Below are 12,861 nucleotides of genomic sequence, written 5' to 3' on the forward strand. Positions count from 1 at the left end.
ACTATCACATCTCTAGATCTGAAGAATAATGGTCTTATTCTCTCTCATTTGTCTGATTTCATTTTAAGAAACCTTTATGAATTAATTAACTAATAAAGTCTGGTAGGAACCAAAGTGGCAGTTAAAGATGTTAGAGATGAGCTCAATTCTTGTTGCTTAGCAATGGGATGAATGGAGCCATTCTCTGCCAAAGAAGTATGAGACAACAGAGGATTCCCAGTCAGGACTAGGCATCTTCATTTGGACCCACAATGCTTCTGTCATGTTTGTGACTTTAGAGAAGAAGAGAACTTCCTGGAGAAGGATTATAAAGAGAAGAGGTAATGGGGTAGTTAGCAATCATGGAAGCACCTTTGGGCCGTGTCTTGGTCTTTGTTAGCGTCTACCTCTCAAGGTTGTTGTAAGGATAAAATGAAGTCATGTTTGTCAAATCAGCCAGTCAGCCAATAAACATTTGTGAAGCACCATTTATGTGCGGGTACTATGCTAAGTACTGGGAACACAAATATGAAAAAGAAAGACAATGCCTGTCCCCCTCAAGGAGCTTACAATTCACTGGGGGAAGATAACAAATGAAGAAAGCTGAAAAGTGGAAGGGCCTGGGTGAGGGTACCAAACTCAAGGGAGTGACAAAAGAAGTCCAAAGAAGCGCAACTGGATGGGAAATGAAGAGTTGTCTGGCCCAGAGAGCCTCCTTAAGTCAACATTTGAGTGGGAGTTTTCTACTCCATGTACCATTCAGAGGGGTCCCAGGGTGTTGATGAGGTGTGAGTGCCAAGCACTTCGCAAACCTTAAAGCACTGTGTAAATATTAACTATTATTGTGGTGGAGGTTGTTTCAGGATATGTCTAAAATCCTCCTAGAACAAAGAAACTTTAAGAAAACATCTACCTCATCCATGTTCCATCACATGACCCAGCATAGTAAGAACCATACAAGTTCTAGAAACTTGTGGAAAGCTGGAAAGCTTTTTACCTGAATTGTCCCCACAACTAGACGGGAGAAATAAATGAAGATATGGCCAAATCCAATATCAAATGAAAAAATAAAAATATCCATCATATCAAAAGAAACACGATTATTTAATAGATCAAGCATTCATCTAAAGCTTAAACCAAATAAAGTAGCCAGAACTTGTCTTTTTAACCAACTAGGCCCTGCTAAATGCTATCCCTTTGGGCCTCTGTTATTAACATATCACACATGGAGCACAGTTCTCAACCAGAAATGCAATTTCTATTTTCCCTTGGTTTGCTTTAGCTTAGTTTAGCTGGGATTTGGAGGATATGACTGACGTTTGCAGAAGGCCCAGTATTCACCTAAGTAACAAGTTAAGTCAACTACATTCACGAGTTAGTAGCTGGGGCTTCCTAATACATAAATTGTTGCTCTGTCTTCTGGTGGATGTCTAAGTTTAATTGATTGATCTCTAAGAAGACTACCAAGACCACACTCCCTTCTCTGTGACTAGCAGAGATTACCAGGAGAAAGAAGAATTCAGCCAGCCACCAAACTTTCACTATTAGCCATAATTACCCATCAATGACAGTGATCATAAGACTTGAGGAAATCGTATGTAGTACTCCACCAAGAAAAGATTGAAATCCCCTGAGTTAGGGTGTCAGAAAAGTGTCTCTACCTATACACTTACTATCCAACTAGCTAGCCAACATTACCATCACCATTAGGTCTCCAGATGAGATAAGTATAAGGGCAGCTGAAATTGAAATAGAAACTTGCCTCAGGATCATGGTCCTCAAATCACTAGGCTTGGACAAACTATACCCCAGGGAACAGAAAGAACAGACACTTGTGATTGTTTAACCACTATCTTTCATTTCTGAAAAATTGTGCTGAACAGAAGTGATAGAGGATTAGAGATGTGCAAGGGTCATTCCAATTTTCAAAAGAAGAAGGTAGAGTTTGCAAACGATAGCCCAGAAAGCTTGACTTTGGTTCCTGGGAAAATGATAGAATATAATATTGAAGGCATAGTTCATGACTACTTTTGTAAAAAGCAACGACAGTTTGGAAATAGCATGGCTTCATTAAGAACAGGTCATTCCCCCCACTCCCTTTTGGATAGGACCATCAGACTTAGATCAAGGAAATGCTACAGACGTTGTCAAGTGCCTTACTAAATGAGTTTGTCTCCCATGATATTCTCTTAGACAACACTGAAACAAGTGTTCTAGAGTAATAGTTGTTAGGTAGACTCAGTGGAATGGCCAGAGCAAATTATTTCTTAAATTATCATGTAAATAGTTATGTTTACATATTGAATCACCGTTATAGAACATAAGCTCCTTTGAAGTAAAGACTATTTCATTTAATCATTGTATCCCAGAATCCAGCAGCCACCAGTAGGTATAGTATTAGGTACTAGTAAGAGCAGTACCTAGTATGTACTAAATAATGCTGCTTATATTGGATTATACCCCAAAAATCAAATGAAGATATGTCCTTTGGTTTTTGCAGCACTTTCATCAATAACTTGGGAGAAGGAATAGTTGGTATGCTTATCAAGTCATTAAATTTCTCAGCCTCAGTTTCCTTATCTGTAAAATTGAGACAATAGCAGGATTGTGGATGATCAAATGAGATAATATAGGTAAAGCACTTTGGTTTAGCATTAGCTTGCATACAGATGTTAGCTATCATTATGAACAGATTTGTAGATGTGACAAAGGAGAATTAACATGTTGGATAAAAGAGTCAAGATCCAAGTCTGACCAATGTGCTAAATCTAATAAGGCAAAATTTAGTAGGATAAATGTCTAGTGACATCTTTTTTTTTAACGTAAGTATATGAATTTATATTACTTTGTGTGAAAAGGATCTAGGGTCTTGGTCGGCTGTGAGCTTGGCATGAGTCAAATATATGAATTAGCAGGTAAGACAGCTCACACAACCTTAGAGTGCATCAAGGGAAGCATAGCATTGAGAACAAGGGCAATGATGTGCCTGTTGGACACATAGAGAGCACTGTATCATGGGTTCTGTGTTCCGGGAAGAACATTGCAAGCTAGGACACATGCTTTCAGGATGCTGAAAAGACTAAAGGTGCTGAGAGGTGGTTCAAAGAACTATGTCATGAAGGATTATGAGCCAGTCATCTTACTGCCCCAAATTTCAGTTTCTTCATCTGTCAAATGATGGTCTTGGTCTCAATGATCCCAAAGGTTGCTTCTTGCCCAAAGATCCTACAGTCCTAAGAACTAGGAATGTTCGGTGTGGAGAAGAGAAGCTTTGGTGAGGGTAGATCAGAGGCATACTACTATATTCAAATATTTGAAAGTCTATTATCTGAAGAAATATTAAGCTTGTTCTATTTGACCCAGAACTAGGAGCAAATGGTAGAAGTTGTGTAGAGACAGATTTTAGTTGGATGTAGGGAAATCACACTCCTAGTCATCAGAATAGTTCAAAAGTGGAATGGATTGCTTTGAGTTCCCCATGACTGGATGGTTCCAAGAAAAGATTGAATGACTACTTGTCAAAGATGCTGTTGAGAGGATTACTGTTCAGGTTTGGGTTGGATAGATAACTTCTGAAATGCCTTTCTTTTTTCCGATTTGATTTTATTTTTTAAACAACAGATTTGGGACATGATAAGAAATTGCTATGTTACATTTTCTTTTAAAAAATACCTGCCATGTTCTACAGAAATGGAATAAATAAGATTTAAAAAATTCAAAAGTTTATATACATATTTATAAAAACAACCAAGTTGGAAGAAATTCAACAATGCTGAGATGTCCATGAAGAAACAGGTATAGGTGAAGAAAGCCACTTTCAACCTTAAGAAACTAGGCATCTTTAGGTATAGAACTGGTCACATTTCACTTCTAAAGAACCTCCAAGAAGAGCTCCTTGTGGCCTATGAGAGACATTCAAACTCTTAGCTTGGTATTCAAAGTCCTCCAGAATCTGGCAACCTACTTTTCAGCCTTAACTCAAATTCATTTACTCCATAGTGACTATACTTCAGCTTAACTGGATTACTTGTCATCCTCTATTTGCACATCCCATGCTTTCCTACTTCACTGCCTTTCCTCATGCAGTTCCCCATGCTCTGTATGCCTTTATAGACTGACTACCAATCTCCTCAATCAGAGTTGTCAAACACACGCCCCACAGGCTGCCTGCAACACTCCAAAGTGCTGTCTGAACCAAAAATGTAATTGGGAAATATTTAACAAAATAAATAAAAATATGAGGAAAAAAAGGCAACATTGTATCTCAAAACTAAGTCAACATGCATCCTACAGGGATCTTTATGCACAGATTAGTGGCCCCTGTTTCTGTTCCAGTTTGATATCACTGCTCTAAGGCCTGGCGCAGATGTCAGCTCTCTCTCGTAGCCTTCACTGACTTCCCTAGTCAATGATCTTATCCCTTTCCTAGAACTTTCCTAATCTTTCTTTACTCTCTTGCATGTATTTACACATATTTTGTATTATAGTAAGGGAAGATGATATACGTCCAAATGAAAACAAGCCCCATGAGGGCAGGGATTTATCTTTGCATCTCTCCCACTGAAACAATGCTCTATGTCTGAATAAATGTGGATTGAACTGAATCCCTATGGATTTATTTACTACTAACCAGCTTTAGACATCTTATCTTATTTTACCCTTGGATGCTGATTTCTTTGATTTTTAATGCTTATCAGCCCCTCCCATTTTGGGGATGCCTTTAATATCTGGCTCCTGGAATCTGACCCAATCCTCCCCGTTTCCCTCTATTCATGACTTACCATGAAGCTATCATGTACTCATATTCAATAGCATAAACTCTGCCATTCTGGTATTCTAGGAACAGAGCCATGCGGCCACTGCCCACAACCACACAGAACGGGCTATGGAGACATTCTAATGCCTGTTCTGAATATATCTATTATTACAGCTGCTATGAATCATTGACTAAAACTCTTGAACAGCTCAGCCATCACTCTCCTGCCTCCCCTTTGTTCAGTTCTTCATTTCTCATGCCTAGCCTTTGGTACTTTCTTCTCCAAACTGTTAGACAGCTGTTTAGATCCACTGCTTCCTTTGCACTAAGATTATAATAACTGGCAAATTGCTCCATACCACTCACATGTACCTGATGAGATACAGCCTCCCTGAGGATTCATTTTTCCTTGGCTAAGTTTATTTATAGGTATTCCTTTGACACTACCTGAAATCATTTTATTTAACTGCACAAGAAGGCATTTATTTTCCTCCTCCTCAAAGTAGGGCAACTCTTGAGTCCTAGTATTTCTGCCTTTCATCGAGAAAGTCCATTTGGACATTGACACAGGGCCTTAGAAGCAAAAATGATTCATTCACTCCAGTTCATTGTTTAGGCTCAAGTTTTCACATACTAGGGCATAGGTAACCTAAAGCATGAGGTACAGCTGAATTTTGTTTGACATCCTCATTAAAAACTTGACCCAAGTAGGAGTTTCTTCCGACAATGGACTGTAGAAATGAGCCAAATACAGAATATATTTGAATGGTTTTAGATTTATAAAAAGTGTCTTTTTCCTTTTTATTTTTTAAAATATTTTCCAAACACATGAGGAGTAATTATCTGACTGCTGAATGGTAGATTTGAATTTCTTTCTTTCTCTTGCCCACAGAAGAAGCATTCTTCCTAACAATTAAGGGGATGATTGAGAAGAAAGATTGAAGGCATACGTACATATATCACGAGCCCAAGTAACCCCGAATTAGCAGTATCCCTGTCCTCAGACTGCTGGTACGGCTTCCAGCTCAGCCCCTGAAAGTCATCATCCAAGGCAGGAACCCTTGTGGAGAACAGGTTCAATATTCCTACCAACAAGACCAGGTGCTGAGCAATGACCGTTAATGAAGTAGTCAAGCCGGTCTAGCTGGAGACACGAAACACCACGAGGAAGAAACAGGAGCTGGCATGAGCCAGGAGGTCAAACCTACTAAATTACCATCTCCTTTCAGACCCGGAGAACCTGTGGAAGAGAAATGCCCCTAGATCATCTACCCTGTCCTTGTGAAAAAGGTGCTGGCTACGTCTACTACCACTACTACCAATTGGAGATCAGCTGCTACAAACTGGCAGGTTAGGCCAAAAATCGAGGGGACAGCAGTGCTCCTTTGACCACCAGGCCCTACTTCCCACCCCTGCTCTCCCAGCCGTGGTCCCCAGAGGGAATGCTTGTGAAAATGCAACCTGGCAACTGTCTCTGCAGGTGTTGTAGCCCAAACTACTGAAGACACAGAAAAGAAAGTTCTTACTGCCAAAGTCCTTGACATCGTCAAATGAGTCAACAGCAGAAACCAGTCTAGTTTTAATTAATTTAACAGAAATACCATTAAAGACAATACATTACCATCTGCTTTGCCACTACATCATAAGGACCAAAGGGGCCTTTTCATTGACCTTGGGGTGAAATCACCTACACGCAATACTTATACACTTACATGTAACAGCAACACCAAACAATAACAGCTAATATTTAGATACTGCTTAGTATATGTAAGTCATCATGCTTTATAATTACTATTTTGTTTGATCCTCACCACAGCTCTGGAAGGTAAGTGCTATTATTATCCCCATTTTACAGATGAGGAAACTTGAGGCCAACAGAAGTTAAATGACTTGACCAAGGTCACACAGCTAGGAAGCGTAGTTCCTTAAGAATAGGGCCTGACTTGCTTTTCCAGTTTTATCTCTGGCACTTAGCCCAGTGCTTGGCACATAGTAAACATTTAATAAATGCCCTTTGATCCGTTCTTTCAAATCAGGGAGAAAAGATAATCACAAATTCCTTGTGTTTCTAATAGTACCTTTCATCTATAAAGTTTGAAGGGCTTTGTAAACAGATTCACTGATCTTCATTACCCCCTTCAGAGATAGGCAAAGGGCTCCTTTTATCCTCTTCATTTAATTGAGGGACTGAGAAATGGCATATTTAACATCCTCAGCATGGGATGGGTGCACTAAGGGATGTGGATTCTTTCCTTGGTTGTTTTTAAATTCATTGTGCTTCAAGAAGCCACTTAAATCTCTGCCTTCACACCAAGGCTAGCAGATGCTGTAAAGCAGGCAATGGGTCCCCGGGGAATAACAGTATGTAGGGTAAGTAAAAGTCTTTTTCTGCCACAACTGAATCCTGGAAGGCGGGCGGGGGGTGGGAGGGAGGGGAAAGAGAAGATTCTTCTTTCTTATTTTAAAGTTGGTGTCAGTCAGCTAACATTTACTACAGTGATTCTCCTAAATAAATAAATGAAAAAAAGATTGCTCTCATGAGAAATCATAACAATTGAAATGTTTGAGCATCACCACAGGAGAACTGGGAAACATACACATTAGTCTATTAGTTAACACAAGCATGTATTAAGTGCCTAGTCCAGGGGTGGGGAACCTATGAGCTTAAGGGCACATGTGGCTCTCTATATCCTCGGGGTGAGGCCTTTTGACTGAGTCCAAGTTTTACAGAACAAATCCCTTTTATTTGTTCTGTGAAGTTTGGATGCGGTCAAAGGGCTGCACTTGAGGACGTAGAGGGCCACATGGGGCCTTGAGGTCGAAGGTTCCCCGCCCCCGGCCTAGTAAATGCCAAGCACTGTGCTAAGTAAGCACTGGGGATACAAAAAGAGGTAAAGGACAGTACCTGCCCTTACTGGGGGAGACGATATGCAAACAACTGCATACAAACAAACTATAGACAGAATAGGAAATGATCAGAGGAAAGGCGACAGAAGTGAGAGGGACTGGGAAAGGCTTCCTGTACAAGGTAGGGTTTGAGCTGGGACTTGAAAGGAACCAAGGAATCAAAGAGTCAGAGATGAGGAGGGAAAACATTTCAGGGATGGTGGACAGCCACCAAAAATGCCCAGAGCCCAGAAAAGGAGTGTGACTTCTCTTCAAAACATTAAGCCATTTTGTTGAGGTCTTTATAAGGTCAAGTTTAGTGTAGTAAGTATTAAACTTGTATCGTGTATTATGCTTGTACTACATAATATAATGATGATGATATACCTGTAATATATGATATACTTATGTATTAGGCAAGTTTTGTTTATTTCATGAATACTAGATGCACCATACTATATATGTTGGATAAGTACATTTTATATTAAGCCAAATTGTTTATAATTTTAAAAATCTGGATTATCCAAAATTTTACAGAGTATCTAGTGAAACACATGACACGCTCATGATGCTATAGCATCCCCTTCAAGAATCATTGATTTATTAAACACATACTATGGGTAAAGGAATGTAGTGTGACTTGTGAATAATTATCAAGAAAATTGTAGACATGCTCACTTCCCTACAATCTCAGGGTAGAAAGGGGACAACACATGAAAAGAAGGGCATCCTCCCACCACCACTACCAGCAGCGGCACCACCAAAAAAAAAAATCAGAATATATGGAAGACTACATACAAAACACTCAAGCTAGTAGCAGTGACTCAGAGCCAGCTCTCTCTCTCATACACACGCGCACACACACACACACACACACACACCATGAAAGGTAAGCAACTGTGATGATTCTTTGGCCAGTCAGAGATTATGGGTTAGTAGGTTCAATGATTTGCTAAATGAGAGTAAGATAAGCAGTGTGACTATAAAGACATAATAAGTTCAGTTTGGTTAAAGCAAATGGAGGAAATACATAATGACTACTCATTGTATCAGTCTTAAATACCTCAAGTTTTCAATTTCTTCTTCTTTCTCTACAAGTTTCCTTTCAAGTTCTACTTTAGCCTCCAAGACCTCAAATTGAAAATGAAGGATTTTGCTCTCTTCACGTTCTAGGACACCCTGAAATCAAATACACCAAACTGAATCTGTTTTTACACAACCAAACTTAGAAATTTATTTATTTTATTTTGATGAAAGAGCCACATCATTGATCAGGCAATTAATCAGCATTTATTAAACACTTACTGTGTCTCCAAAATTGTGATAGGTGCTAAGAATACAAATACAGAAAAGGGGTGGTCCCAGCTCTCGTAAAGCTTACATTTTACTTAAGAGCACACTGTTTTAAGGACAAAGATCTTCTTGGAGTTCCTAGGGAAAAAATGCAGGGTTTTAACTAACCTTTTTCAGGGATCAGAGCAAGATCAGAGGTAATCTAGCAATCTGGTCTACACTGTAACCTTTGTCTTCCATTCTCAGTGGGTCATTCTAGCTGCTATTCAACAATTAAAATTTTTAAGGTACTAAAGGTAATAAAAGGTAACTACTTTTTTAAGGCATTTAAAAATAGTTTTTAGAAAAAAAAATAGGTATGGTAGAGACTAAAAGCTTGGATTCCTTTGACAAATCCACCAGTGGTAAATTCTTATAATATATATATGATATATATAAAAATAATTATATAATATATATATATATATAATTATATATACATATAATATATGTAAATAATTATGTTGTATATTATATATAAATAATTATGTGTATATGTATAATATATGTAAATAGGTACACGAAAGGTAATATGTATATGCATATTATGCCTTTCATGTATACACATATATATGAAAAGTAAAACTTAAATGTAAAGTCATTGAGAAGTTCATGAAGCTATTCAATAGATTCTTAGAAATGTCAGAAGTAAGATTATGAAGTCACTAATATATTGCTTGACTGAAGGAAGGAGATAGTATAATGTAGTAGAAAGAGTTTTGAATTAGGGAGTCAGGAGGTTTAAAATTATCTGCTCTGCTACTAGCTACTAGTAGAAGACCCTTAACTTTTGCATGCCTCAGTTTTCTCATTAAATACAATGTGATGATGTCATAAGTCCCTTCCAATGCCAAAACTGTTATTCTTAAGAGCAGTACTCTGAAAATAGTAATGTTGATTTTGCTATGTGGTAAGCACTGGTGGATATTTTAAAAATAGACAGAGAGAAGATATTAGGAATTTTAGTCATGCTCACCTCCTACTGCCCTGATTTCTAATCTCTCCCCTCAATCAAAAGGAAACAAGCTAAAAAAAAAAAACCATTAGATGGCTGTTTCCTCAGAGTGAGCCAATGTAGCTCCTGCAGGGGAAACTGCATAACCTCTATCTAACCCTGCAGAATTCACTGAAAAAAAAAAGTTTAATAAAAGAGCCAGAGAAGGTGACCTAGGATAACAATTTAGTTTGGGTTTTTCAAAATGTTTCTGATAAGGTTTCTCATAAAGGTTTGCCCAGAAAAAGAAATAAGCCAGTTGCACAAATTGATGGAGCCCATATTGATTAAGCTTTCATGAATATGGCCGAAGTTGGAATCAAGTACATGTGGGCAGAGAATAATGCCATCTAGTGGGAACAAACAAATCAAGGAATACAACTTTAGCAAGAGGCATGGACCAGACAGCTTATTAGGCTTGTAAGCAGAATAGCCTATATACAGTGATCTGATACCTCTGACCCAAACTCTCCCCTTGCAGCCAATCACAGTGTCTGAAATTTCCACCATTTTCTCTATACTCCTTTAGATCAATGTATTTCCTCCAGGACCCCTCTTTCCCAATGTGAATGTCTTATTTTGGAATAAATAATAAAATTATCTTCATAGCTCTTCCTCCTCCAGGATCAAACTCTTCTAAATAGATTATAACCTTTTCAAAAGAAAGGACTGCCTCTTAATCGTCTTCTTATTTACTTCAGCCTACTGCCATTTTATCAAGGACAGTCCTTTCTATTATCAGATATGCTCTGCTAGTAATCTTGGGCCGTTTCCAGTTGTCCTGATCTCTATCTGGCCACTGGACCCAGATAACTCTGGGGGAGAGAGTGAGACTGGTGACTTTGCCCAGTCCGCCCTTACTTAAATCGAATTTACTTGCGTGTCATGGCGTCACCTCCCTGATGTCATGGTTGTCTTCTAGAATGAAGAACAAATGAAAACAACCAGCAGTCTGAAGGACCTCAAGAAATGTTTGTGGGTGACAGGAAAATAAGGCTGACTGTCTAACAATTCTTGTCTGTAAACTGGTCTACTGAGGATTTCAAGCTCTTATAAGGAAGGAATCACAGTTTCTTCAGTTTTGTATCTTCACCAGTGCCTACCACAGTAAGTACATTGCATGTCGACAACACTAAATAGATGTTTCTTGAATGAATTCTCTATCCATAGATTTAACATGTGAAACGCCTTTCTCAGGAAGGAATCTTAAACAACTTTAAAGATGAGGGCCTCTGGAACAATCTTCCTCAGTATAGGAAATGCTTTTGATGGGTTGTTTCCTTTTGTCATACTCTCAAACGGTCTATGCGGCACCATTTAAATGCATTTGCTCCTCAGATACACATATTTTAAACTGCAGAGGTATTTTTTTTCTAAGGGCAAGATAGAATGAACAATTTAATAGAAAAGAAACTTGTTAACAATGCAATGAACATTATCTGCTAAATAGTTACTCCATCTTTCTCAAGCATACTGAGAAGAGCATTTTAATTGCCAGCTAATATCCAAGGGGCAAAGGGGAGTGGAGAGGGAAGGAAGAGACTTACTTTTCGTGAGACCTAAGTCAAGAAATAATGAAGAAAGTGACATGGCTCAGTGGAAGGAAATATCCCTAGTACACAGAAGGCCTGAATTTGAAGCCTGATACCACAGTATGGTGGATAGAGTGCTGCACTAGATCCAGAACACCTGGGTTCAAATCTCCCCTCCACAATGAGTAAAATGCTACCTTTGTCACCTATCTCAGAGGGTTGTTATGAAGCACAAATGAGATAATATATGAAGTCCATTGCATACTATAAAGTATATTACATAAAATTCACTTTCAACTGTAAAATGCTATATATTAACTATTAGGTAATACCTTATTTTCATACTAATAGCTGGCACTTAAATAGCACTTTCACAAAGGGTTTAACATTCTACTTTCTTGCTTTACTATTTTTCAGTCATTCAGTTGTGTCTGACTCTTTGTGACCCCCATGGACCCTAGCACACAAGGCCCTTCTGTCCTCCACTATCTCCCAAAGTCTGTCTAAGCTCACGTTTATTGCTTCCAACCCTATCTATCCGTCTCATTCTCTGCTGTCCCTTTCTCCTTTTGCCTTCAATCTTTCCCATCATCACAGTCTTTTCTAATGAGTCCTGGCTATCTTAGAGGGTTGACATGAAAGTCAAAGGTCATAATGTATAAAACAGCCTTTGGAAACTATAAAATGTGATAAATCAGCTATTTTAAATTAATATTAGTAAATAATAACAAATGTCACCGGTGTCTATATAGCATTTCACAGTTTACAAAGTGTTAGATATAAAAATTAATAATAATTGGCAAGTGCATATAAGTACCTCATGACTATGTTTGAGGGTACTTTACATTAAATCGTGAACTCGAAGAGGTAGAAACACACATCACAGCATCTGTCTTACTCAGCCCCACCGCTCTTGGTGCCAGCAGGAGAGACCTGCTTGGCTGTGCGTACCAGGGAAATGCAAACCTTCAGCTCTTCCCGGGGATAATACCTCGGCTTTTTCCAGGGCCACCTGGGCCTCTGATTTTTCCTGTTCAGCCAATCTCTTGACCTTTTCCATCTCAGACAGGTTCTTCTTTCCTTCCCTAATCTGGTCTGTCAGATCAGAGATTTTTTCTAAAGAGATAGAAAGAAGAAAAACCATGTTAGTGATGGGTACCAGCTTCAGTTTTATTAAGACAGATGCAGCACTAATATACAGTGACTCTTTGTAACACTAATTTCCCCTCCCTTTTCGCCCTCCCCCCTCCTCTTTCCTTTTTAATGGTGCTTATCCAGACAGGTTGGACTAAAGCCAGAGAATATGCATCTTTTAAAGTGCTCTCATCAGCTCCTCTGCTCTCCTGTTAGGGGGATTCAACAGCCACCATGAGGAAGGTGGA

The 12,861-nt window shown here is 38.7% G+C and overlaps 1 protein-coding gene across 1 annotated transcript in view; it reads right to left on the reverse strand.

Moving 5' to 3' along the window:
* The window catches only part of LOC110217522 (myosin-15), a 94,887-nt gene that overhangs the window by 33,602 nt on the left and 48,424 nt on the right, over positions 1–12,861 (reverse strand). Inside the window, 2 exon segments of the mRNA XM_078146138.1 lie at positions 8,685–8,800; positions 12,471–12,595. Of these exon segments, the coding sequence (XP_078002264.1) occupies positions 8,685–8,800; positions 12,471–12,595 (241 nt within the window).

This window comes from Phascolarctos cinereus, unplaced genomic scaffold, assembly GCF_003287225.1.
Source record: "Phascolarctos cinereus isolate Bilbo 61053 unplaced genomic scaffold, phaCin_HiC Scaffold_726;HRSCAF=1367, whole genome shotgun sequence".
NCBI classification, from domain to species: Eukaryota; Metazoa; Chordata; class Mammalia; order Diprotodontia; family Phascolarctidae; genus Phascolarctos; species Phascolarctos cinereus.